The sequence below is a fragment of the Carettochelys insculpta genome, chromosome 30, assembly GCF_033958435.1.
Source record: "Carettochelys insculpta isolate YL-2023 chromosome 30, ASM3395843v1, whole genome shotgun sequence".
In the NCBI taxonomy this organism is placed as follows: Eukaryota; Metazoa; Chordata; order Testudines; family Carettochelyidae; genus Carettochelys; species Carettochelys insculpta.
In genome coordinates this window covers 6,779,599-6,805,490 of record NC_134166.1, presented here as the reverse complement: position 1 = coordinate 6,805,490, position 25,892 = coordinate 6,779,599, and the positions used below count along the sequence as shown (strand labels likewise).

The window sequence follows — 25,892 nt, the reverse complement described above, 5'->3', positions numbered from 1 at the left end:
TCAGGATATACAAATCAACTGGAAAGTCAACTGCGCAATCATCATTTTTATTCAATGAGATTTTCCACCTGTTGGGGGCTATTTCTTTGGGGGATTTTCTGATATTTATTCTCCAAACAGAGAAGAGCAGAGAAAAAAGGATACTGCAAGAAACAGCCTTATTGCAGGTCAGCGGCTTTCGTTCAGATGAGCTGAGAATAGCTAGCTCCCATGTGTGGATTCCGCCGCACTAGATGGTTCAGCGTTCTGTGCGTTTTCCTCTGACTGGTCTCTGCATCGTGCGCTTGTCATGATTTCGTGAATCAAAAGCCAGACGAGTGTATATGAGTCCACCCTGTTTGGAGACGTTTGGTAAAATGAGCTGCCTCCTTGTAAAATGAAAGGGACATGCTGAGACAGATTGGAGTATACACGTGAATTCAGCATCCAGGGACCTTACTAAAAATTCCCTCTTGTCTCTTATTCTCCCACTTTTCCTATAACTATTATGTGTTATGTTGATGGAAATGGCCCATGTGACTTTAAAAACTCAGTGACAACTTTTTGCTCATCTATGATCTCACACACAGGCCACGGAAATAACCAGAATGCTTTGGTTCACTTCAGTTGGCTTTGGATCAGGTCCTGAGCACGTCTCAGCTGAAAATCTTAGGCCAGTTGTACACTGGACATTAAAGTCGACTGTAGATGCGCAATTCTAGCTATGGCAATTGTGTAGCTAGAATCAACTGGTCTACAATCAACTTACCAGGTCTTCCTCACAGAGGGAGGTCAATGGGAGAGGAGTATAAGGGATGACAGCTGACCCCAGACAGTTGAATTTCACGTGTCCTCACTAGGTGTGTGAAGTCAAACCCCGGAAGATTGACCCTGACCTGGTCCATCTTCTGCACAGTGAAGACCCAAAGTGAAGACCCATCCTTTTCCAGTACTACCAATTACTATTATGTATTTGTTATGTGCCAACAGTGTGCCCTGAATTGTATGACACACACAGACTCAGGTCTTCAAAACATATAGGTGCCCAACTCTGGGAGGTAGGCACCTAATTACCTTACACAATGTGGGCCACAGCAAAGACAAACTCTGCCCTGAAGGAGTGTACAGCTGGAAACAATCATGAAATAACCATCCTAATAGCTGAGCGAATTAGGTCTTCTTGTGTCTTTTTGGAGCTCTGGGGAAACTGAGGCACTGAGCAATTACATGGTTTGCAGAATGCCTGAGTTTGTTAGCAGCTAGGTTGGCAATAATGCTTGCAGGCCTTTAATACATTAAGATGATGGACACATTAGAAGTGCCTGAGGCAGACACACTGATTTAGACAGAGGCAGTTTATGAAGAGCTGTACCTCGTGTTCCTGAGAGGCTGGAGGTGCTGGTGTCTGGGGCTGGAATCCTGGAATAAAGACACAGTAAAAGTTCCTCCTCCACGGCCACTCCTCCAGCTGTAGGTCCTTGACTAATGGCGCAGCTGAGCTGTGGGAGCCCAGTGCATCTCCACACATGGCAAATGGAGAGAGACTGGTCAGAAAGGCCAGTGCTCTTTCAGAATTCTAGACTGAGAACAAACCTATCACCCTGATACAGGAAAGTCCCATTCTGAGCTCAGTCTTGGCACCCATGGTATTTACATGTGTTCATGTAAGACATGGAAGAACACTGGTCATCCCCAGGAGGAGGGATGGAGCAGGATTGCTCCCTACAGGAGAGCCTTTGGGATGGGCTGTATTTATTACCTAGCCTGGAAGGGCAGAGGGTCCAGACAAGACTCAGAGATATCACCAGCAGCATCAGGGCACTCAGTGCAGCCAAGGATGTGATGAAAGGGAGGCAGCTAGTGGCTTGGGCTAAGAGGGAGAGAGAAAAGAAAACCTGGTTTCTGATCCCCTCCTTGCCATTAGTCTGTGGCATGAGCACGTGCATGTCATGGCCAGGCCCTGTGCCTCAGTTTCCCTAGGGATTGAATGATATTGACCTCCTTCGTAAAGAGCTTGATCTACAGGTGCACTAGCTAAGAATTAGGTATCTTGTTCCCCATTTCACAATTGGTTTTACACTTTCAGGAATGAGGCTACAGGGCTCCTGCAACACCTTTCACCCTGTCTTGTCCCCTTTCCCTTAAGCCAAGATTTTTTCTTTAATCAAAATCTTCTCTGCATCTCCTCTGCAAACTCCTCCCTGAAGGTCTCTCCTCTCCTCACCACCTCTCCATCACTTTGCATATCTCATGGGAAAACATATCTGTCCTCAGATGCCTCTGAATTCCCCTTTAGACCTAATATGTATTATTGTTTAACACTTTACAGTGCTTTGTAGGTATCATCTGGGAGAAAGCTGCCCCAGAGATCAGAGTTATGTTGTCTTGTTGTCCCTGTAATGTCTCAAGTTACCTCTGCTCAAATTCTCTGAAGAAATTTTAACTAAGATACAGAATAATTCAAGTTTCTGCAATGGAAAATCACATAGAAACAGCTCTTATCCTGGTCAGGTCCATATTTCACATCTGAGTTGCTCTTAGCCTCCAATATAAGATCACTCACCTTCAACATACTTGGTACTTTTCTTCACACTGTTGCCAGTGGAATTGAATTTGACGTCACAGGTGAAAATCTTCCCACTGGCCCAGGTGTCCCAGGGGACGCTGATGTGATTTACAAGCGTTAAAGATCCGTCCTTTGCTTTCAACGAATGCGTCAGCCCCTGTTCCTGCAGCTCCCCAGAAATGCTCCAGGAAACATGGACGGGGCTGGAAACTCCATGAATCACACAGGCCAGATTCGCTGTGCTGTTGTCTTGGCTGCCATGTGGAAATGGGACCAGAAGTATCACCCAGCTGCCGTTGATATAACTATCTGAGCAGAAGGAGGTGGGGAGTTCAGTGTGATAAACAGGTGAGCTGCAGCTTGATTAAAGATGTTAGCTCTTCACTCAGAGAGATAAAGTGGGTGAGGTAATGTCTTTTATTGGACCAATTTAGGATGAGCTTTCAAGCTTACACAGAGCTCTTCAGTTGTGGGAAATGGCATTATCCCAGACCTGGAGAAGAACTCTGGGTAAGCTCAAAAGCTTGTCTCTCCTGCAAACAGATGTTGGTCCAACTAATCATATTACTTGTCTCTCTCATACCTCGAGACCAACGTGGATACAACAACACCACTTGCTAGCTATCACTAAGACATCAATTTGAAGGAACATATCTACTGAAGAAGGAAATATGGAATCACCAAATTTAGAACAATTCTATAAATTTCATTGCATTTTTAAAACTCAATCTATTGTTTCATGCCCTCACAGCTCTTCGGGTCCAGATATCCCCAACCTGGGCACCTTGAATGGTCAGAGAGAAAAAGCAATAGTTTATTTTCAGCACTTTTGAATTTTAACATTTTTAGTTAATTATGTATGTAGGTTATATTTGGTTTGTACCCACAGCTTTAAACATGTAGCTGATCTATTTGACATACAGTATACTTTCCTTCTAACCATTCTTCAGTTGCTGTGGAATCTTGTCACATTTCAATGGGAATGTGAAATATACTTTATCAATCAGTTATTAGTCTCCTTAAACAAGCTATGGTTCCTTACCTCCAACAATCAATGCGGATCCATTCCCGAAAGTTAGGTAGCTGGTTATTCTAACTGCACAGTAGTAAATACCAGACTCATTCTTCTGGATGTTGCTGATTTTCAGCGTTGAGCTGTGTGGCTCATGTTCGCAAGCAAATTTATTTACGTTTTGATCATCCAAACAGCTCTTAATGCATGTGGGTGTCTCACCTTCTCGTCTCAAATACCAAAGCATTTTCAGTCCTCCTTCCAAGTTTTCTGTGGAAGAACAATGGATCGTTGCTGTGTCACCAACTTCAGCAAACTGGATCCGCTGTGTCTGGTACAGAACTAACTGCACTCCCAGCACTGCAAAAATAAAACATGATTATAGTCACTTTCCATCAGATCTCCACCTGCCACAGATTGAATGGACAGCTCAGCAGGAGAATTTAATCTGACAATGTCTATGCTCTGCAGCCTAAATACTAAAAAATCTGCTAGAACTTTATATGAGTGAATGGAAATGCAATTAAAATCCAACAAGCAATTCCAAACACGTCATAGATATTTAACAGCGGTGTTCTTCTGAAGAGTTTTTTTTTCAATTCCAAAATGTAATGTGCAAGTTTTACCTAAGGAAGATAAAACCAGATATTTTGCAATGATCATTTTAATAAAAATAGTAGAAAAAATATTGCTTCAGAAGCCCAAAGGCTGATGCCTAGTGTACTGTTGCAGTGACTGGGTACAGTGGCTTCATCATTTCCAGGGAGGAACGCCTCTGAGGAGGGTGTGTTGTGGTGATAGAGAGAAGATGGGCGAATCTGAGAATTGAGAGAGGCTGCAGTACTTTTGTAGAATTTCCCTGTATTCCCAGAGTACACAGGTTACTATAATAATTTAGAATGCTTCTAAACATCCAGAATGTGGATAATCTATATAACTTCCCCACAGGAACTCAGAGCACAAATCCCAGTGACATTTAAAGGAAAATGCTCTTACATCACTTGGGGGGTTTTTTGACAATCCCAATCTAAATCTCCCCCCAGCTTTCCGTGTGTGGTCCCTTGTTGCACTACACATGTTGATGCTACAACACAGACAGCTTGTCCTAGTGGACTTGTATTGCACCTTAGATCATCCAACTGAAAGCTCTGACATGCGTGAGACATAAGACAATGAAGGGCACAATTTTCAAAAGTGACTTAGGGCTACTTTTGCAAAGGTATTTACCAGCGTTCCCTCTAATTTTTTCCATCCATGGGCAGAATAAATTTTGTTATGAGCACCGAGGCATGTGCAGATGGGCACCATCAATAGCAACACTGGCTGCACACTGCGGACGGCTGTGGGCACTCTGCTAATCAGCTGGGCAGCACCTGAATCTCTCCTGGGCAGCTGCCCGCATGCTCAGTTACAGGGAATGCTGGTATTTCTATGCCCACAGATGCACAGAGGTGCTTAGTGAAATTGTCAAATAAGGCGAAGAGCGTTAGGGTCTCGCTCCTACTAAAATCAATGAAAGTTAAGTATTTCCCCTGACTCCTGTGTTGCTTGTAATCTGGGCATGTGTATGGTCACTCAAAAGAGATACAATTGCTCCCCAGATGATTAGCAGAGCATTGTTTTGATTTATTTTGACTGCTGGTGCACATTTGCGCCTGCCTCAGTGCACATAAAATTTATTCTGCACATGGATGGAAAATATTAAAGGGACCGCTACGCGCCTCCCCTTGGATATAGCAATAAACTGGCTGGTGAGCAAGCTGGGTCAGGCAGCACAAAGCAGGGAGAGAGAAGGATAGTGCCTCTGTCAATGATGCTTCTGAAACAGCTGACAACAGAGGGCAACATGGTTTAGTGATCAGAGCAACTGGCTCAGAAAAGACCAGATTCTCTGGGTGCTTTGGCCACATCTTCTTAGGGTACGTCTAGACTAGGCAGAAGATCAACCCAGTCAGTGTCGATCTTCCGGAGTTCAATTTCACGTGCCTGGTAGAGATGTGCAAAATCAAGCTATCTGGGGTCAGCAATCGACCCCTGTATGCCGCGATATTGTGAGGAGCAAGTGAGGTTGACAGGAGAGGTGCAGAGATGAGTCAGGCATGTGAAGGGACATTTAGGTTGCTGGACTTGAGAACCTGAGAGGAAGGAGACACCGCCCAACCTACTCGGGGTGGCACTTCTATTCATGGCTTTTGTTTCTGAACCCTGTGTGTGGTGTTTTGCCAAATTAGTGCCACGGTACTTCCTGCCCTTTAATTAAAAGGTTTCTTTTTGATGCTCAGACTCTGTGCTTGCGAGCGGGAAAATGTCGCCTCTCGGGGCGCCCAAGCATAGTATGTGAATTGCCCAGGTTACTGGCTGGCGGCTCGAGCCAGGTCTGTGTTGAAAGGATGGAGAGGAACCCTTAGATATTGAACCCGGATCTGGCTGCTGCTTTTCCACCTGGCAACTATTTGGCATCTGGGAAGTCTAGGGCTAGGGGCCAAGTGGGAGGAGTTACTGGACCTAGGGGCTAACTGATCACATGGGACAACTAATGAGAAAACAGGCAGAAGGGCTGCAACTGTATATAGAAACCTCTTCATTCCCAGTGGGGGCTGGGGCGGGGCAGCTGTTTAACAGCCCCACAGAAGCACTGTGCAACAGCTTTTAGCAGGAAGTGAAAGAAGCCATATAGCTAACAACAGCTGCAGGAACAGCTTTACACCCCTGTGATTACAGGCTGGGCAGACTATAGCTTTGCCATCCCACACAGACACTGTAAAGATATTGAAAAATTTTCCAGTCTCAAACTGAGAAGGAAAGGCCAAACCCCTCCATGTTTTCTGGAACAGAAAATCATTTTTGGTACGGGTGAAAGGAAGAGATTTGGTTGAATAATTTTGGGACACTTCCTTTTTATTTTGACTCTATAAAATTATGATTGTGTGAAGCTGTCAAATTTGTTTGGACTATAACTAGCTTAAACCTCTAAGCAAGCTGTTGTTTTGAAACTGAGAACCAGAATTTTTCATGTCGTAAATCCAAAACTTTTTTTTCCATGTTAAAAAATAAAAAATCAAACCTGATATTTTTCCCTTGGAAAAAGCCCAGTGGTTCAACACAAGGACATTTGCTGACAAAGCAATGTTTGCTCTGAAAACTTTTGGCCAGCTCTAGCAATGACCTAAATGGGAAATAGATCCAAGGAATCAAAGCCAGCTGCTCTCATCTTGTTGAAAGTATTCTCTGTGACATCAAGTCACCATTTAGTCAAGATCTCAGTTTGACAGATCAGTGGAAATCTGGACCTTCCTGCAGACCCACAGGGCTCAGTATGTAGGGAAACCTGAGATCAGATTCTGGCCTTAAGTAATTCATTTCATTCTAGTGCTGTGATTCAGACAAACATCAGGCTAGAAGGGACCTCAAATGTCAAATCTGAGACCCAGTAAACCAAGACCATGCAGGCAGGGGTTTGTCCAACTTGTTCTTAAAAAATCTCTAGTGATGAGGAATCCTCAACCTCTGTTGGAAGTCTGTTCCAGAGCTGAACTACCTTAGAGTTAAAAAAGATTTTCCCAACATCTAATCCAGATCACCCCTTGTTGTGAATTAAGATCATTACTTCTTGTCCTTTTTCCAGTGGCCATGTGCAACAATTGATTCGAAGGCTCCATGAAACCGCCCTTACCATGTATGTAGGTATGTGTGTAACAAGTGGCAACGTTTTTGTTGTGTCATCCTTTAAATGAACCATAGGTGCTAAATGGGACAGAAAGGGCCAGATGCTGCTGTAAGAGATAAAAGTGTAAATCTGGAGTAACTCCACTGACTGTAACAGAGCTCCTCCAGTTTTACACTGATGCAAACCAGAGCACAAGCTGCCCCAGAGGATTTCAAAGGTCACTATTCTTATGACACTTTAAGATGAGTTTGAGATGCTGAACAGGTAAAAGAAGTGACACACACGCATCACTAGTGCTGTTGCCATCTGCTTTTAATGAGTGACTCAGCGACAGCTTGAAGAACAACCAGTTGTGATGTAAACAGGCAGGCAGGCTCAGGCACTCGGAGGGCTCTAGCCAGGAATAAGGTGTTATCATTAGACGGTGCCCAGGGCAGGCACGTGGGATCAGTGGATCTCACGTAAGGGAAAGCAGCAGCCTCTGGAGCAGTATTTCTTACGTTTTTGATAACAGTGACTGGTTTGTTGCTTTCCTAAACTGTGCCAGAGATACCTCGTGGGTGGGTGCCAGTCCATGGGCCAGCCATTGAAAAACACTGATCTAGAGGCTGCACTGGAGTAGAAGCTCCAGTAGTGGCCTGGGGAGATTCTCATACCTCCCAGCTGCCCCTGCATCCATCGTTCCCCTTCAGAGTCATATGATGTGACTGCAAAGGGAGCATGCGCCTGCTAGGGGTTGGGTGGGCTGGGAGCTATGGCACATGCAGGGGCTCCACATCCCCTTCGCAGGCTTCTGACATCTGGCCTCATTCCTTTGTGCAGCTCAACTGCATCCAGGTTCCTGTGCAGATGTGGGGGATTATGACGATGATGACAACTATTGTGTTACCCTAGCACCCAGCAGCCCCAGCTATGGACCAGGCTCCATGGTGCCAGGCACTGCAGAGACACAGAACAAGAGACAGTCTCTGCCCCAACGAGCTTCCAAACTAACACACAAGTGACTTGTAAAGTCACCTATACCAGGATGTCTTTATAGTCCAAAAGGAGATTTCACACCTGGTAAGGCTGGACTCTGTGAGGATTTTGATCTTTATGTGATAACCAGAGAAGCATAGAAAATAAACAAGAAGGGAGAGGGAAATAGACAGAGCCTTCTTCCAGCTGCTACTTCTGACCATCAGAGACCAAGCCATTGGTTTCCACCAGACAACTCAGGTCTTTACATGTTTCTCTCTGGTCGATCGCTGCATCGTGTGCCTGTTGCGACTCTGAGAATCGAAATCCAGATGGGCGTATACCATTCCACCCTGTTTGGCAACACATAGTAAAATTAGCTACCTCCTTGCAAAATGAAAGGACACAAGCAGAGACAGAACCAAACATTTCAGTGCATTTAGTCTGATGGACTATTCCCTCTCTTCCCTAATTCTCCTGCTTGCCCTGTGGCTGGTGCGTGTTTTCAAAGTTGAAGCCAACACTGGATTCTGGCTTGAAAAACTCACCCGCTGACAGTATTTTGCAAGAGCCAAACCCCAATAAGTGGAAAGTCTCCTACTGAGGTCAGTGAGCTTTGGATCTGTGGAAAACCTACATGTGCTTTATAAACATAATGGCTTAGAAATCTTTATCCTTTAAATGAGCAAAAATATTCCCAGCTGCGCACAAAAACCCTATAAAGGGAACAGTCGGAAACAATAACACCTTAAACTTCCCATCATCCTCGAGCAGTAAGTCTTGTTAGCCACTTTTTACATATGGGAAAACTGAGTCACAGAGCAGGTGGTGACTTGCCCACTATCCTACAGCATGTCAGTAGCAAATCTCAGTCTCTGTCTTCCCTTCCTGCTGCTCCAACAGCTAGATCTCACTTTCACCCTCTCCTTCCAGAACCAACAGCTTAAGCACCCAATATATGAAGCTGGCGGATTAGACGTGCCTGAGACAGACTGATTTAGACAGAGACAGTTTATGAGGCACCCTACCTGGTGCTCCTGGGAAGCTGGAGGCACTGAGATCCGGGGCTGGAACCCTGGAACAAACAAAGACATCAATAAAAGCTCCTCTTTCACAGTCACTCCCCCAGCTGTAGTTCATTGACTAACGGTGCAGCTGAGCTGTGGATGTCCCCTCCACCTGCAAGCCTGGCAAATGGAGAAAGACTGGTCAGAAAGGCTGGCGCTCTTTGAGAGCTATAGACAAGGTGCCTGGGCCATGGGCAGGAGAAGCCTTTCTGCATCGCTCCACTGACGTGATTTAGAAAAGAAAACCTTCTGAGATCAGTTCTGGCACTTGAGACGCTTGCAGAATGTTCATGGGTTGGACGAGAAAGGTGCTGTCCCCAGCAGCAAGCAGGGGGCAGGAGTTCCCTCTGCAGGAGGGTGTCTGGGCTGTGTTTCTTACCTAGTGTGGAATGGCAGAGAGTCCAGACGAGGCTCAGAGACACCACCAACAGCAGCAGCCCAGCAGCAGCTGCAAAGGGCAGAATGTAGTGGGAGCACTGCTGGGCAGGGGCTGTGGAGGAAGCGATAAAACAGACACGAGGAGCTGAGTTGAGCCAAGATGTTTGTGTTTCCTCTGCATCCAGCTCATTGCCCTTGATCTCTCTCTCACCCCAGGCCTTATCCCCTGAGGAGTGAGGCTACAGGAGCCTGCAGCATCTTTTCCCCTCTGTGTTGCCCACTTTCCCTTAGGCAAATTATTCCTCCTGTAATTGGAATTTTCTCTGCAACTTCTGCCACCTACCAAATCCTCCTTGTGGGTCTCTCCTTAGCTCATTCCCTCTCCATCACTTTACATATATCTCAGTGGAACACATCTCTCTACCCAAATGCCACTGAATTCCCCTTTACTCCTGATCTAGGTGATTACTGAACTCAAATTTACATGAATTCTTGCGTACAGTCTTGGTGAAAGCTGCCCTAGTAATGTCTCATGTTACCTTCTGCAAACACTCTGGAGAAATTCAAACTATGACATCGGATAGTCTAGCTTTCTGTGACGGAAAGTTACATAAAAACAGCTGGGACTGTGACAACTTCACATCTGTCCTCATTAGCCTCTAATACAAGGTCACTCACCTGCAAGATACCTGGTACTTTTCTGTACACTCCTGCCAGAAGAGTTGAATTTGACATCACAGGTGAAAATCTTCCCACTGGTCCAGGTGTCCCAGGGGACGCTGATGTGATTTATGTACATTAAAGATCCGTCCTTTGATTTCAATGAGCGCGTCAGCCCCTCTTCCTGCAGCTCCCCAGAAACATTCCAAGAAACATGGACAAGGCTGGATGCTCCATGGATCACACAGGCCAGATTTGCTGTCCCAGGGACTTGGCTGCCATGTGGAAATGGGACCAAAAGCATCACCCAGCTGGTGTTGGTATAACTGTCTGAACAGGAGGAGGTGGTGAATTCAGTGCGTGATAATCAGGTGAACTGCAGCCAGATTAAAGATGTCAGCAGTTCACTCAGATACGCAATGTGGGTGAGGTAATGTCTTTTACTGGACCAGCTTCAACTGGCGAGAGAGACAAGTTTTAAAGCTTACATGGAGCTCCTAATGTCATTTCCCAGACCTGCAGAAGAGCTCCCCCTATGCTTGAAATCTTGTCTCACTCACCAAGCAGACCAAAGCAAGCAGTCCTGTAGCACCTCAAAGACTAACAATTTTATTTATTAGGTAATGAACTTTTATGGCGAAGATCCCCTTCATCAGATTATGGAACAAGTGCCAGCAAATTCCCCTCTGCCACGTCCATTGGACACACTGGACGGTCCCTGCACCAAAGGATGAATGGACACAAATCAGACATCAGGAATTTGAATGCACATAAACCTGTGGGTGAGCATTTCACTCTCACAGGACACATTAGAATGGACCTTAGGGTCACTGTATTGTTACAAAGAGATTTTAACATCGGATTACCTCTGAGTTGGAATTCATTTGCAAGTGTGATACATTTAACCTGGAACTCAACAAGAATCTCAGTTATCTTACGCATTACAAGGACAATCTTCCCACCTTTGATATTTGCAGGAATGGCAGACATCCCACTTAACTTAATTTACTCTTCCCAGAGGTCCTCTTCATGATGGACGACTCTCCGCTCCTCCCTCTGTTTTCTTTCCTTTTTTTCTTTTCTCTCCCTCCTTCTTTCTCTCCCCTCCCCCACTCCTTGCTTTATATTTCCCTGATTTCTCAGTTCTGCTCCACAAATCTGAAGAAGTGGGTCTGACCCACAAAAGTTCACTACCTGATCAATAAAACTGTTAGTCTTTAAGGTGCTTCAGGGCTGCTTGCTTTGTTTTGTGAAGCTGCAGACTAACACGACTACCCCTTCTGAGACTGCTCACCAAGCAAAGTTGGTCCAATAAAAGATGTTACCTCACCCATCTTGCATTATGCTTCTAGGAAGCACACAGGATCTTTTTCAGAGGAAAAGGTAATATGCTGTGTTTTTTAAAAATACAATATGAAAAGCAGCATATGCATTCAGTCACACACATCCACCCACACAAACACACATCCTACAGGTGGTCTTATAGGTACCACTCTGTCGTAGCTGGAGTCAATCTAGTGAAAATGTAGATGCAACATATGTACAGAGCTGGGCTCTGTTAATTGTGATTCGTTGCTCCAAGGCTCTAGAGGACTAAACCTGGCAAAACACTCCATCTTTATACTTGTAAGATCCTATTTGAGCCTATGGATTTTGTAATGTCATGCTGCAATCATTAAACTTCAAGTGATGTTAATCATAGAATCATAGAAAACTAGGACTGGAAGGAACCTTTAGAGGTCATCGAGTCCAGCCCCCTGCCCTCTTGGCAGGACCAACTACAGTCTAGACCATCCCTGATAGACATTTATCTAACCTGTTCTTAAATATCTCCAGAGATGGAGATTCCACAACCTCCCCAGGCAATTTATTCCAGTGTTTGACCACCCTGACAGTTAGGAACGTTTTCCTAATGTCCAACCTAAACCTCCCTTGCTGCAGTTTAAGCCCATTGCCTCTTGTTCTACCCTCAGAGGCCAAGAAGAACAAGTTTTCTCCCTCCTCCTTATGACACCCTTTTAGATACCTGAAAACTGCTATCATGTCCCCCTCTCAATCTTCTTTTTGCCAAACTAAACAAGACCGATTCTTTCAGCCTTTCTTCATAGGTCATGTTCTCTAGACCTGTGGTCATTCTTGTTGCTCTTTTCTGGGCCCATTCCAATTTCTCTACATCTTTCTTGAAATGCGGTGCCCAGAACTGGACACAATACTCCAGCTGAGGCCTAACCAGCACGGAGTAGAGCGGAAGAATGACTTCTCGTGTCTTGTTCACAACACGCCTGTTAATGCATCCCAGAATCACGTTTGCTTTTTTTGCAACAGCATCACACTGTTGACTCATATTTAGCTTGTGGTCCACTATAACCCCTAGATCCCTTTCTGACATACTCCTTCCTAGACAGTCGCTTCCTATTCTGTATGTGTGAAGCTGATTGTTCCTTCCTAAGTGGAGCACTTTGCATTTGTCTTTATTAAACTTCATCCTGTTTACTTCAGACCATTTCTCCAATTTGTCCAGATCATTTTGACCCTATCCTCCAAAGCAGTTGCACCCCTCCTAGTTTGGTATCATCTGCAAACTTAATAAGCACGCTTTCTATGCCAATATCTAAATCATTGATGAAGATATTGAACAGAACCGGTCCCAAAACAGAACCTTGCGGAACCCCACTTGTTATACCTTTCCAGCAGGACTGAGAACCATTAATAACTACTCTCTGAGTATGGTTATCCAGCCAGTTTTGCACCCAAACTCAGAGTTTTTCCCAGTAATTATCTTGCTTGTTGTCTCAGCTTTGGAGTTTGTCTACCTGTCCCCAGTGCTTGTCAATTCATGTCGCATCAAACACAATGGATGTATTCCAATTGTCTCCAAGTTTCTCACTTTCTTTTGACCATCTAGACTTTTGGGATGGCTTTCACATGTACCCTTAGCTCTGCACACATTCTCCACTTAAACCAATCAATTTTGCAGAGAATTTCAGAAAGGAATACATTTCAGAAAGGATTGTATAGTTACTAAAGAAACAACAAAAGAACCTGACACATCTTAGTTTGCAATGCAGACAAGAAACACAACTGAAGTTGTAAATGCAGACAAAAAGCAATGTTTAATCTGTAATGTTAACAAGAAGCAAGACCTTATAGCAAGTATTGTACTTATTACCATCAGTACAATTATATTCTTATACCCACACTTAAAGTAGTACAGTTTGGCTACGCTATTGTTTCTCTAACATCCTCGGAACAACATGACTAAGACAACACTGCATGTATCTGTGACTATAAAGCTATGTTTACACTGCAGGGTTTTTTTTCAACTTTACTTATTTCAACGTTCTGATGTCTAAATAAGTAATGTTGGAAAATCACATTCACACAGCCATAGGATTGCGAAACAGCATTCTCACTTACAACCACAATTCACAGCCACGGCATTGCAAAAAGAGCTTTCATATGAGTGGATAACATCTTTGCTTTGCTCACATGCATTCCTTTTCTACCTTGAAGGGTATGGGGCCTGAAAAAGTCATTTGCAGAGCTGGAGTAATTATTTCCAAGGAAAAGCCCTCTTATCTCAAATTTCCTGCATGGCTGTGTGAATGCTCTGGGTGCTTTTTGGAAAAATGTTTTTTGTCCGAAAAAAACCGAAACCCTCACTATAGACAATAGACACCAATTCAAAGAAACAAATCTATTGAAGATGGAAACACTAAATCACCACGAATGAATATGTAGCACATTACACAGCTGCACTAGCTGTGAGAAAAATTTTGTGTAATTTTATAAATTTGATAAACGTTTTTGAAACTCAAAAGTGTTGTCTTCAAGCTCTCAAGGCTTTGGGGATCAAAATATGCTCAATTTGGGTGCCCTGCACTTCACCAGTTTATTTTCGGCACTTTCAAGTTTTAATGTTTTTAGATCAATAATGTATGTGTATAATATTCCTTCTGCATCTGTAGCTAGTAATATTTAGTTGACCATTTGGTTTAATGTATGGCTTCCCTTTAGCCATTCATCAATAGCTATGGTATCTTGTTACATTTTAATTGAAACATGCAATATACTTTGTTAATAAGCTATTAGTCTTCTTAAATAAGCTACTGTTCCTTACCTCCAACAATCAGTGTGGAGCCATTCCCGAAGACCAGGTAGCTGCTGGGCATAAATGCACAGTAGTAAATGCCAGAGTCATTTTTTTGGATGTTGTGGATTTCCAGTGTCGAGCTGTGTGTCTTATGTTTGCAAGCAAATTTCCTCACATTTTTATCTTCCCAACAGCGCTTAACGCATGTGGGTGTCTCACCTTCTCTTCTCAGATACCAAAACAAGCTACTCCCTCCTTCCAAGTTTTCCGTGGAAGAACAGTGGATCTCTGCAGTGGCACCGACTTCAACAAACTGGATCTGCTGAGTCTGGTACAGAAATAACTGCACTCCGAGCACTGGAGAAAGAAAATATGGTTATGGTCAGTTTCCATCAGCACTGTCATGGATCGCATGGACAGCGCAGCAATAGAAATTACTTAATCTGATAACATCTACACTCTGCAGCCTAAATGCTAAAAAACTGCTACAACTTTGTCGAAGTGATAGAAATGCAATTAAAATCCCGCAAAAGTTTCCAAACATATCACAGATATGCAGCTCTGGTGTCCTGTGGAAGAGACTATTTTCTCAATTCCAAAGCATAATGCAGATGTTTTACCTAAGGAAGATAAAACCAGATATGCAGCAAAAATCATTTTGAGAACAAAATCCTGACACACTAGCCCAAAGGCTGATGCCTAGTGTACTGCTGCAGTGACTGGGTGCAGTGTCTTGGTCATTTCCAGTGAGGAACGCCTCCGAAGAGCATGTGATGTGGAGATAGATAACTAGAGAGGTGAGTTGCAGTGTCTACAGTGGCTGCAAAAATCTCTTGCAGAATTTCTCTACATTGCAGCAGCACATGGATGTGCTGTAATAAGCCTCGAATAATTTTACATATCCAGAACATGGCTGATCTACATAAAGAAAGTCACATTACGTGGGAGCACAGGTCTCACTGACTTTTAAAGGAAAATACCCCTGCACAACTTGGGTGTTTCTGACAATCTGAATGTAACTCTCTCCCAAACCTTCCACATTTGGGCTGTTATTGTACCACGCTTTTTGGTGCTCATACACTTGCCTGTAAACAATCATCTGGAGTCTCATCTTGGAGGAGTTTAATCGCCCTTGAAATCTCAGACTGAGAGCGCTGACATGTGGGAGAAATGAGACACTGTGGGATATGATTTTCAAAAGAGCCTCATTTTTCAAAAGTGTCTCTGGGCCAGATTTTGAAAGGCATTTAGGTGCCTATTAATGGGGGCAGGTGCCTAGTGGATAAGAGGAGGACGAGGGGCCTTACTTTTACTGAAGTTAATGGAAGTTATGTACTTTCTCTATCCCCACCACCTCCAGATCTAGCAATACACTGGCTAAAAATGAGCTGAGCAGGGCTGGTTTGCAAGCTGTGTGGTACATGATGTAGGGGGAGTGAGAAGTAAAGTGCATCTGTCAGCGACTGCTCTGAAGTAGCTGACAATAGGGGGCAACGTGGGCTCATACTTTGAATAAAGGGGCTCAGTGCAAATAGGAATCAGATCCCAGGCTCACTGGGAAGGGGCTGGGTGGTGTCAATGGTTGTGCAGAGCAGACCCGAGAAATCACAGCGCGGTCCACATGCTATGTCTCCCCAGCCTATTTCTTGCAAGGGCCTGTTAGAACACTGCCTGACAAAGCTACAGTGTTGAGGGGGACCACGCTGTCCTGCCACCTGGTAAAATTATTGCTACTCAAGCGAGTTCAGTTGCAATCAGAACTCTGCAGTACAGATGTTCGCATTAACAGCTAGTTGACTGAGCCCCTGTGAAAAAGAAATACCGTGCAGCTGTATTGGCACATGCACATTCCCAGGCACCTCTCTCACATGGGCGACGGACCGACCTGACCCAAACTTCCCTGCCCAGTGCTCTCCACCCTCCCTGCCTGGCTGGGCTCCTGGGCAGACCCACCTCTCCTGGCCCCTGGTGCTGCGTCTTCTCAAGGCAACATGTGAGAGGTACGCAGGGTCATGTGACCACACCCCAGCTGTCCACCGGGTTTCAGACCAGAAGGTGGCCAGCAGCAGCCTTTTGGCACTGTGTGGGAGGGAAGGGGTGGGAGTGGAGGTAGAGGTAGAGATGACCAGGTCCATGTTTTTCCAGAGGTCATCACTTCCCTCCCTTCTCCCCTATGGCTAGGAACAGCTTGTCCCTGCCTGCCTGCACAGCGCAGAAAGGCAGCTAATACCTTCACGCGGCTGCTGGCCGCCAACATAACCCAGCTGTCGCCTGTTCCCTGGCTTAACCGCAGGCAGGAAGGTGTTAAGCCCTAAGGATGTATTGAGCACCAGGGCCCAGGGAACCTGACTGCAGGGGATTCAGCCAACCCAGCCAGGACACTGGCTCAATAGGGGAGGGTGCCTGGGGGGTGGGGCAGAACATCCCTGCACTTACAGGGGTAGAACCTAGGGCAGCAGGTGAAGAGGATGCTAAGGGCCTTTGTCAAGGGATCTGCAGGCTCAGGTCTCAAACAGGAAGGAGACAGCTTCCACCCCACCACTCCAGAGCCAAGCGGAGGGGTGGAGAACCTCCTCTGGGCCAGTGCCGTGTGGGGCTTTGGCACATACAGGGTTTGGTTCCTCCTGGCCAGCACCCGGGACAGAAGGCCTTGAGCTTTCCCTGGTGCCAGCCCAGCCTGAGGCAGTGGCGGGGTGGAAGGAGCTGGCCAGCCAGTCTGTGAGTGAGCTGAATGATCCGACCAGCGTCTGGTTCTCTGCACATGAAGCTGGGACTGCGCTGACGGACCAGCAGGGGGAGCAGACAGCCACGCATGCTGCAGCTTTGTCCAACCACTGGCTTTGCACATTCACCACCCCCATCAGCCACTGCACCCGTCCACTCACCGCTGACGGGGAGGTGGCGGGCGAGCAAGGATCTGGCCAGCAGCAAATTCACCAGTACTGGTGGAAGAAAGAGACAGAAAATATTGGCCAATTTGCCATAAAAAAAAAGAAAAAAAGTAGGGCCACTGGGAGAGGGGATTACATATGGGACTGTCCTTTCTAAAACAGTCCATCGAATCACCCTAGATGAGGTTCAGTCACCCCCTCCCAACCACAGGAGGGAGGAGGGCACCCCCAGCAGTACAGCCCCCCATGGGAGTGACTTGGAATGCCACTGATCGCCGACACCATTTCTGAGCACACTGACAGATTCTGAACCAAGCACTGGCCAGGCAGCAACCTCCTCACTCTGCCCCAAGAGAGGCGGTTCCAGCCCTGGGAGACGAGAGTGGCAGATGCTCTGAGCTTGACCTTTCAAGGCTGAATGGTGACTTCACTGAAGTGTCTAAGTGCCTTCCTGGAGAGAAAGCGTCGTGTATTAAAGGGCTGTTTAATGTCACCGGAACAGCCCAGAGACGACCCATGGCTGGAAGGTGAAAACAGTCAAATTCATTTAATTTAGGCTCAACTATTTCACGCCTTTTCCCATAACGTCCCTGGAAGCGGTTTTAGATGCTCAGGGGGGTTTTTCTTATTTCCAATATCTGTCTGGATGGATTCTGGAGGAGCAAAGGGGAGTTCATGCCCCAGAAAACCCAGATGCATGGCATACCTGTCAAACATCAGCATCCCTGTCACGACGTGGCCATATACTCCTTACACAAGGAAAGCTGTTATTTATGCTGGAACAAAAATACTGTGTCTACATGCCACTTGCATCGGCCAGAATGTGTAGAACCTGCTACTGATTCCATAGCCTCCTGCCGCCTGCTGTCACCCCCTTAATTTCCTGGAAGAGCAAAAACGAAACTTAGCTTCTGAGAGATGCTATGTCCATACAAAATGCTTTGTTCTGCGAGCACAGCCAACCTCAGGGGGATCAACATCAGAAGGCAAAACAAAAAGAAATCATACGACTGGCTTAAAGTAAAGAGATTAAAGAGAAATAAACAAATAAGTCGTATTGGGTCTTTTTGTGTGTCTTTGCTTTCTGAGCTTGAGGACACACTAGGGCCATGTTTTCAGCCTGTTCTCTGCAAAACTGAGTTCTTGAAACATTTTTACATGAAAGCTGAGGGTGTGTCTACACCCCAGAGCCTGCCTTGCTATAGTTGTGACAGCATAGTCCTTCTAGCTTAGATGCAGCCGACATACACTGAAGTTTTTTCCATTGGTATAACACAACCCCCTCCCTGAATAAAGCCCTCTTTGATTCAGACTTGGGTGGTCTTGCCTAGTAGTCATAGCAGCAGCTGTCAGAGACAAGGGCCAGAGCTGGCGTCAGGAGTCCCAGAGCAAACCAAAAGGCAGGTCTCATGGTCTCAGATTCTAAGGGCAGAAGGGACTATCCTGACCCTCTGGTTTGACTGCCTGCATGTTGCAGACCCCAGAACCATACTCATCCATGCCTGTACTAGACCCACAGTCTCTGACTGAGTTACCAAAGTCCTCAAATCATGGTTTAAAGATGTCGCATTATGGAGAATCCATCATTTACAGCAGCTGAAGCCAGCCCATGGCCCGTGCCCCATGTCCCATGCTGCCGTGGAAGGCAAACATGCCCACCCAACCCCCATGGCCTCTGCAAATCTGGCCCATTGACAACTCCTTCCCAACCTAGACGTGGGGCCAGTCAGACCATGAGTGTTCCGGGAAAATGCACCAGCCCCAAACCCCCAGCCTCCCCTCTCCCACACTCACCTTGCAGCACTCTGCCATTGCCTCTTGGCCCACCGAGCCTCGCGTCTCCATGGGTGCTGGGAGGCCTTCAGCTGCCTACAGAACAGAGGGGCTCAGAGGGGCCCAGAGGACACAGTGGAGCACTGTCTGGTGAGTGGGGGTGGAGGTGGAGAGACTGGGGAGGGAGGAGATTGCCTGTGTCAGCTCATGCCGCCGCCTGTCCCCTGCCCAAGGTAATCCCCAGCCAGGCTGGTCAGGGAGAAGGCCAGGAGTCAGTCTGGGGGCAGAGTGGGGAAGGGGAGGTGCTGGCAGTGTGGGGAGGGAGCTGATTGGGGCCCCATCCCTGGGGCACTAAGAGGGGGCTGTCCCAGCTCCCCCACCCCAGGATGGCCCTGGGTGGGGCAGGGCAGCGGTTTTACAGCACCACAGCAGCACTGCACAGAGGCTTAGGGCAGGAAGAATAAAGGTGCAATGTAGCCACTGCAGTAGCAGCAGCAATTTTATGCTCATGGAATAAGTTTCCTGTCCCACAAACATTTTCAAGGCATCAAAACATTTTTTTTTACCACTCGAAAAAAGTTGACATCCCAAAAAACTTTTCTTCAACTAAAACTCCTTGTCAGTTTGGGTGAATGGAAGCGTTTCAGTTTAATAATTTTGAAATTTTGCCCTTGAGTTTTGAGCATATAAACACTGACCATGTTAAATTTAAATTACTTTTGAAGACAGGAGGAACTGAAACTTTCAAGGAAGACCTCACGCTGAATGGGAGAACCAGAATGTTTCATGCTGCAGTTTGGAAACTATTTTATCCATGTCAACACATTCATCAAACCAGTTCCCTTCCCGTGAGGAAAAAAAAAACCCTCCTTTTTAACACCTTGGCATCTTCTGACAGGGCAATATTTCATCTAAAGACTCCTGAGAACTCCAGTAATTACTCAAAGAGAAGATGGCCAAGAAACTAGAGCCAGCTACTTGTCTTGTCTTACAGAGTCTTGCTGGAAGCATCCTTAGTGACTTCAAGTCACCATTCACTCAAGACCTCTGTTTGAAGCCTCAGTGGAAATCTGGCCACCTTCCCACTTCCTGTAACCCCACAGAAGAGCAAATTCAGGTCTATTGTTACCATGAGTCTCAATAGAAAATGAACCACAGAAATGTCAGGACCTTGAAAAGTCATCAAGTAAATCTAGACTATCCTTAGCAGGTGTTCATCCAAACGGTTCTTAGAATCTCCAGTGGTGAGGATTCCACCCTTGGGCTCCATCTACACTTGCCTGGAAGGTCATGCTATGCAATTTTTGGTACACCAATTGCTTACCAAAAACGGACTTTGTAGCTGTTGACTTCCGTGCCTATCTTCATGGCAGAAGGCTGACAGGAGTGCTCTTCCTGGCAACCTTCTTAATACCATGCAGCTCAAAAGAAGTTCCAGGGTCAACATTGGCCCTGGAACAAGCCCTTTTGTGCTTGCACAAAACAGCACCCTGGTAGACTGACCCGGAGCAGTAGATCTTCTATGGTAAGTGTTGATGTAGCCTTAGAAGCCTGATCCACAGCTGAACTCCTCTAGTTCTTAAGGAAGTGTTTCTTATCATCTAACTTAAATCTCCCTTGTTGCAGATTAAGCCCATAACTTCTTGTCCTGCCTTCAGTGGACATGAAGAAGAAACAATCGCCATCCACCATATTGGAAGGTGTGTAAGACATTTGTTGTGTCGTCCATCAAAAGAAACAGAGAGACTAAGGCTTGGTCTATACTCGGCAGAGGAGCTGACTGCAGATATGCAATTCTAGCTACAGTATCTGCATAGCTAGAATCAAATTATCTGCAGTCGACTTGCCTGGCTGTCCTCACTGAGGAAGGTCGATGGGAGAGTTTCTTCTGTCAACCTTCCTTACGCCTCGTGATATTGAGTACAGGGGTTGACTGCTGATCCCAGATAGTTCAATTTGACACGTCTCTACCAGGTACATGAAATCGAACCCCGGAAGATCGACCCTGAATGGGTCAATCTTCCCCGCAGTGTAGACAAGCCCTAAAAGTGATAGCAAGGACTGGATTCTGCTCTCACAGACACTGGTGCAAATCTGGTGTAACTGTATTGAATGGACCAGAGCTCCTCCAGATTTACAGTGCTGTGAACCAGGGCAGCCTCTGGTCCAAAGAATTGAAGAGGTCACTTGTTTACCACGCAGGCAGCTGAGCCTGATGTATAATTCAGGTAAAAAGGACACACACACATAACACACACACCCCACACTGTGGTTGGCACCTGTTTTTAATGAGTGATAGAAAGACAGTTTGAATCACAAGAAGTTGTGATGTAAACAGGCAGGGTGGGCAGGCTCAGGAGAGCGCCAGCCCTGGTGCCTGGGGACTGGCCCATGGGGTCTGTGGATCTTGCCCATAGGAAAAGGAGGAGCCTCTGGAGAAGTGTTTCTCAGGCTTTCGGGGTACTGGGGACACACCTCCTGCCTTCCTAAACTGTGTCAGGGAAGTGCCAGGGACCGGTCATTGAGCAATACTGCTCTAGAGATAGGCCTGGAGTAGCACCTCCAGCCCCAGCCTGAGGAGAGATTCCCGTCCCTCCCAGCTGCTCCCATACTTGTCCTTCACCTTTCTGCTCCCACTGCACATCCATGGGATGTCCCTGCAAAGGGAGCATGTGCCTGCTGGGGATCAGGGGAGCTGGCAGCCATGGCACTTACAGGGGCTACATGTCTGCTCTGCAGCCTCCTGCCATACGGCCTCAGCTCACATGCAGGGAAGCTGCAGCAGTTCAGCTGCATCCAGGTCCTTCTGCAGATCAGGGAAGGGTGATGAGGACAATTATTGTGTTATCATAGCATCCAGCAGCCCTAGTTATGGGCCAGGACCCATGGTGCCAGGCGCTGCACAAACACAAAACAAACAGACAGTCCCTGCCCCAAAGAGCTTCCATACTAATATAGAGGTGATATGTTAAGCTACCTACACCAGGATGCCTTTACACCCCAAAAGGGGATTTCCCAGCTGGTGAGGCTGAACTCTTTGGGGATCTTCTGACCTTTGTATTCTAACCAGAGAAGTGGAGAAAATAAAAAATCAAAGGAGATGGAAACAGAGAGAGCCTCCTTCCAGCTGCTACCTCCCATCAGCAGAGAACCAGCCATCCGTCTCCAGGTGTAGATCCCCCTGTGCCAGACAGTTCAGGGTTTTACACGGCTCCCTCTGGCTGATTGCTGCACCGTGCGCCCGTCAATTCCACGAATCAAAATCCAGATGCGCATATAAGATTCCAGCCTGTTTGGCGACAGTAAAATTAGCCACCTTCTCAGAAAATGAGACAAATGAGCATACAAGTGAGTTTCAGCTGATGGAAAATTCCCTCTCCTTTCTGATTCTCCTGCTTGTCCTGTAAATTGTGTGTCTTATCAGAGTGGACACCAGCACTGGGTTCTGTAGGGTTACCATATAAAAAAGAGGGCACCACTGAGAGGGAGTGTATCTGTATCAGTATCTGCCAACTCACATTGCATTAGTGGGTTATCATATATATAATACATTAATACGGCGGGAACTGGTAGATACTGCATTCCTGGCACTGGGGAAATAAAACATGGTTATAGGCACTTTCCATTAGGTCTCCCACAGTCACGGATGGACTGGACAGCTCAGCAAGAGAAATGACAATCTGATATTTATGCTCTGCGAGCTAAATGACCCACTGTAACAAGTGAACGCAAATGTAAGTAAAATTCAGCACGTATTTCCAAACCTATCATAGCTATTCAGCATTGCCATCCTATTGACAAGGCTGTTTGCTCAGTTCCAAAGCTTAATGCACAAGTTTGACCGAAGCAAGAGAAAACCAGATAGGTGACAAAGATCATTTTTATAGAAAGGGCAGAACAAAATCTTGTCTCACTAGCTCAGAGGCTGATACCTACTGCCCTGCTGCAGTGAGTAGGTGCAGTGTCTTGTTTGTTTCCAGGGAGGAACGCCTCCTAGGAGGATGTGCTGTGGTTACAGATACTAAATGACCGGGTAAAAGAATCTACCACGGGTACCTCATTTCTTGTAGAACTTCGCTGCCTTCCGGTGGCATAGCGGTTACTATAAAGATTTAGAACAATTTTAAACATCCAGAATATGGCACAGGGATGAGGGATCTCATAGGGCTGAGCTGGGTAAACAAACTCCCATGATTTCAGACCACAAGTAACTTTGACTTCAAAAGGAAAATGCCCCTAAATCACTTAGGATTTTTCAAAGCTCCCATCTAAATCTTGCCCCAGCCACCCATATTTGGTCCACTCTTGCCCCCTATTGCTTAGTAGTACAACAGAGCCATAGGGAACATTTGGAGTCTCCGCTTGGAGGACTTTAAACCATTGTACTGAAAGCTGTGACACAGATGAGTAATGAGACAAGGACAGGAGCGATTTTCAAAGCGTCCAAGTCTCGTTTCAAAAATGAGCGAGAGGCAGATTTCCCAAGGTGCTTAGGAACCTCCAAATGCAGAGAGGTTCCTAGTGAGATTTTCAAACATGGCGAGGTGGGTTGGGATCCACCTTCCTACTGTGATTCAGTGGAAGCCAAATGCCTCCCAGGTCTTCCCTTGAATCTAGGAGTGAACTTGCTAAACATGAACTGAAAGAAAGCCCCATCTGGCTGCCTAAAGAAGGGAGAGAAAACAAAAGAGCTTCTCTCAATGACCCTTCCAAAATGGCTGACAATAGAGGGCAACATGGGCTGGTGATTAAACGTGATTGGCTCAGAAAAAAAAAACAGATTCCATAGGTGCCTTGGCAACGCACCCTTAGCCCGCCCCCCATTTTTTGCAGTTGGTCTGATTGGCGGAAGCTTTCAGACAGCTCTCTAATGCAGGGCCCATCCTCCTTCCTTCCTGTCCTTGGCTGGAGAGCTAACCCCACAGCTCCTTAGTGGGGCAGAGTTCAGTGGAAGTAGGAGTTTGGCTGAAGGAGGACGGCTGCACTGCCCCGCTGCATCCTGATTTCCAGCCCAAGGGCCTTACTGACATTCCCCAGCTTCCCCTTCGCCCCAGTGTAACAGGAGGATCACAAATCACACCCTGACCCACGGCCAGGCCCTGTGTGGTACCATGGTAGAAAGGGGCTCAGTGCAAATGGGACTGACATCCCATGCTTGCTGGGAAATTGCTGCATGTGGTCTGTGGCTGTACAGATCAGGACATGGAAATCCCAGGGCTATTCATGTACATTGTCTCCACGGTACAGTTCCTGCAGGGGCCTGTTAGAACCCTACCAGTGAGGCCGGCTGGCAATGGCACAAAGTGTTTGGGATCCCGGTGACATTGTTTCACAATGCACAGAGCTTTTAGGAACTGAATGGGGGTGCTGCTGAGCCTAACAGCAGCGGCACTTGCATCATTCTCTTTGCTGTGTGTTGCGGGAGCCCAGTACATTACAGCAGGTGCCTCAGGGCTATGCAGGATTGGGCCCATCTTGCTGTGTATAGACATCTCTTTGTCCCTTGTGGTGGTGGAGCAGGGCAGCTGATTAACAGCCCCACAGCAGCACCGTGCCACAGCTTAGGGCAGGAAGTGAAAGGCAACAATGTAGACAGCTACAGTTGCGGAAGGAATTTTACCCTCAGGGCTGGGCAGAAAATGGATTTCCAATACCACACAGTTTTTCAAAAAAGTGACGATTTTCCAGTCTCAAACCGGGCTAAAAAGCCTAACATCTCAAATGTGGTCTTGAATCAATTTTGGGTGAAAGGAAACATTTTGATCAATAAAATTCTGAACACGTCAAATTTAGAAAGCAATGTTCCAGGCTGGTGAACTCACCTTTCTAAGCAAGCCGCCATCCTGACCTAGAGAACAGGACTTTTTTTTTTCGTTTTGCAATTCTGAAAGTTTTTTTTAAAAGTAAAAATAATCATCAAAATGGATCCCTTTTCCATTAAAAAATATCCATTTCAAGAAATGGTCATTGCATTGTCAATGTTCCTTCTTAAGACTCCTGACCAGCCCTAGCAACCACCCTAATGGGAAGCTGGCCAAAGAACCAGCACCAGCTACTCTTGTCTTGCCGAAAGGATCCTCAGTGATTGCAAGTCACCTTTCATTCAAGACCTCAGTCTGACGGCTCAACAGAAATCTGGACCTTCCTGGTGCAGCTGTGTTGGGTTCAGTGCTCAGATTTGCCTGAGATCAGATTCAGGCCCTTGGTCATTCATTTTTATTGGCGTTTGGAGAATCACAGAAATGTCAGGCTGGGAAGGACCTCAAAACAACATCAAGGCCACTTCCTATAAAAAGGCAGGATCATCATGGCAAGTATTGGTCAAACCTGTTCTTCAAACCCTCTAACGATGGGGATTCCACAAACTCACTTGGATGCCTGTGCCGGAGCTGACGGCCCCTTAGGTAGAAAGATTTTTCTAAAATCTGATCATTGCTCCTTGTCCTAATTTCACTAGCCCTGGAGAACAACTGATCACCTGCCTTTCTAAAACAGTGCTTCCCACCTGTGAAGCAGTGCATGTAATGAGTGGCGTGTGACACACTGGTCATTTCATTCATCAAAAGAAACACAAGTACTAAGTGGGAGACAAAGGGCCATATTCTGCTCTGAGAACTACTGGGGTAAAGCTGGAGTAACTCCAGTGACTATTGCAGAGCTCTCTTAGGTATACACTGCTGTAAACCGGAGCAGAATTTGGCCCAAAGAATTGTAACAAGTCACCTTTCTGCTACACAATGAGCTGAACTTGATGCATGGAACAGATAAATCACCACACACACACACACACACCCCACTAATGGATTGCCAAGGTCTCTTTTTAATGAGTTGCAGTTGAAATGGCAGCTA

At 46.2% G+C, this 25,892-nt stretch overlaps 1 protein-coding gene across 1 annotated transcript; it reads right to left on the bottom strand.

Moving 5' to 3' along the window:
• Window positions 1–7,810: 7,810 nt before the first annotated feature.
• LOC142004012 (uncharacterized) lies at window positions 7,811–24,885 on the bottom strand. Its single transcript, XM_074981433.1, has 7 exons — window positions 24,866–24,885; window positions 19,065–19,139; window positions 17,265–17,321; window positions 10,305–10,561; window positions 9,628–9,738; window positions 9,210–9,256; window positions 7,811–8,534 (listed from the first exon to the last, which is right to left on the bottom strand). Exons 1-7 carry the CDS (start codon window positions 24,883–24,885, stop codon window positions 8,439–8,441), a joined length of 663 nt encoding a protein of 220 aa, XP_074837534.1. The 3' UTR covers window positions 7,811–8,438.
• Window positions 24,886–25,892: the final 1,007 nt, after the last annotated feature.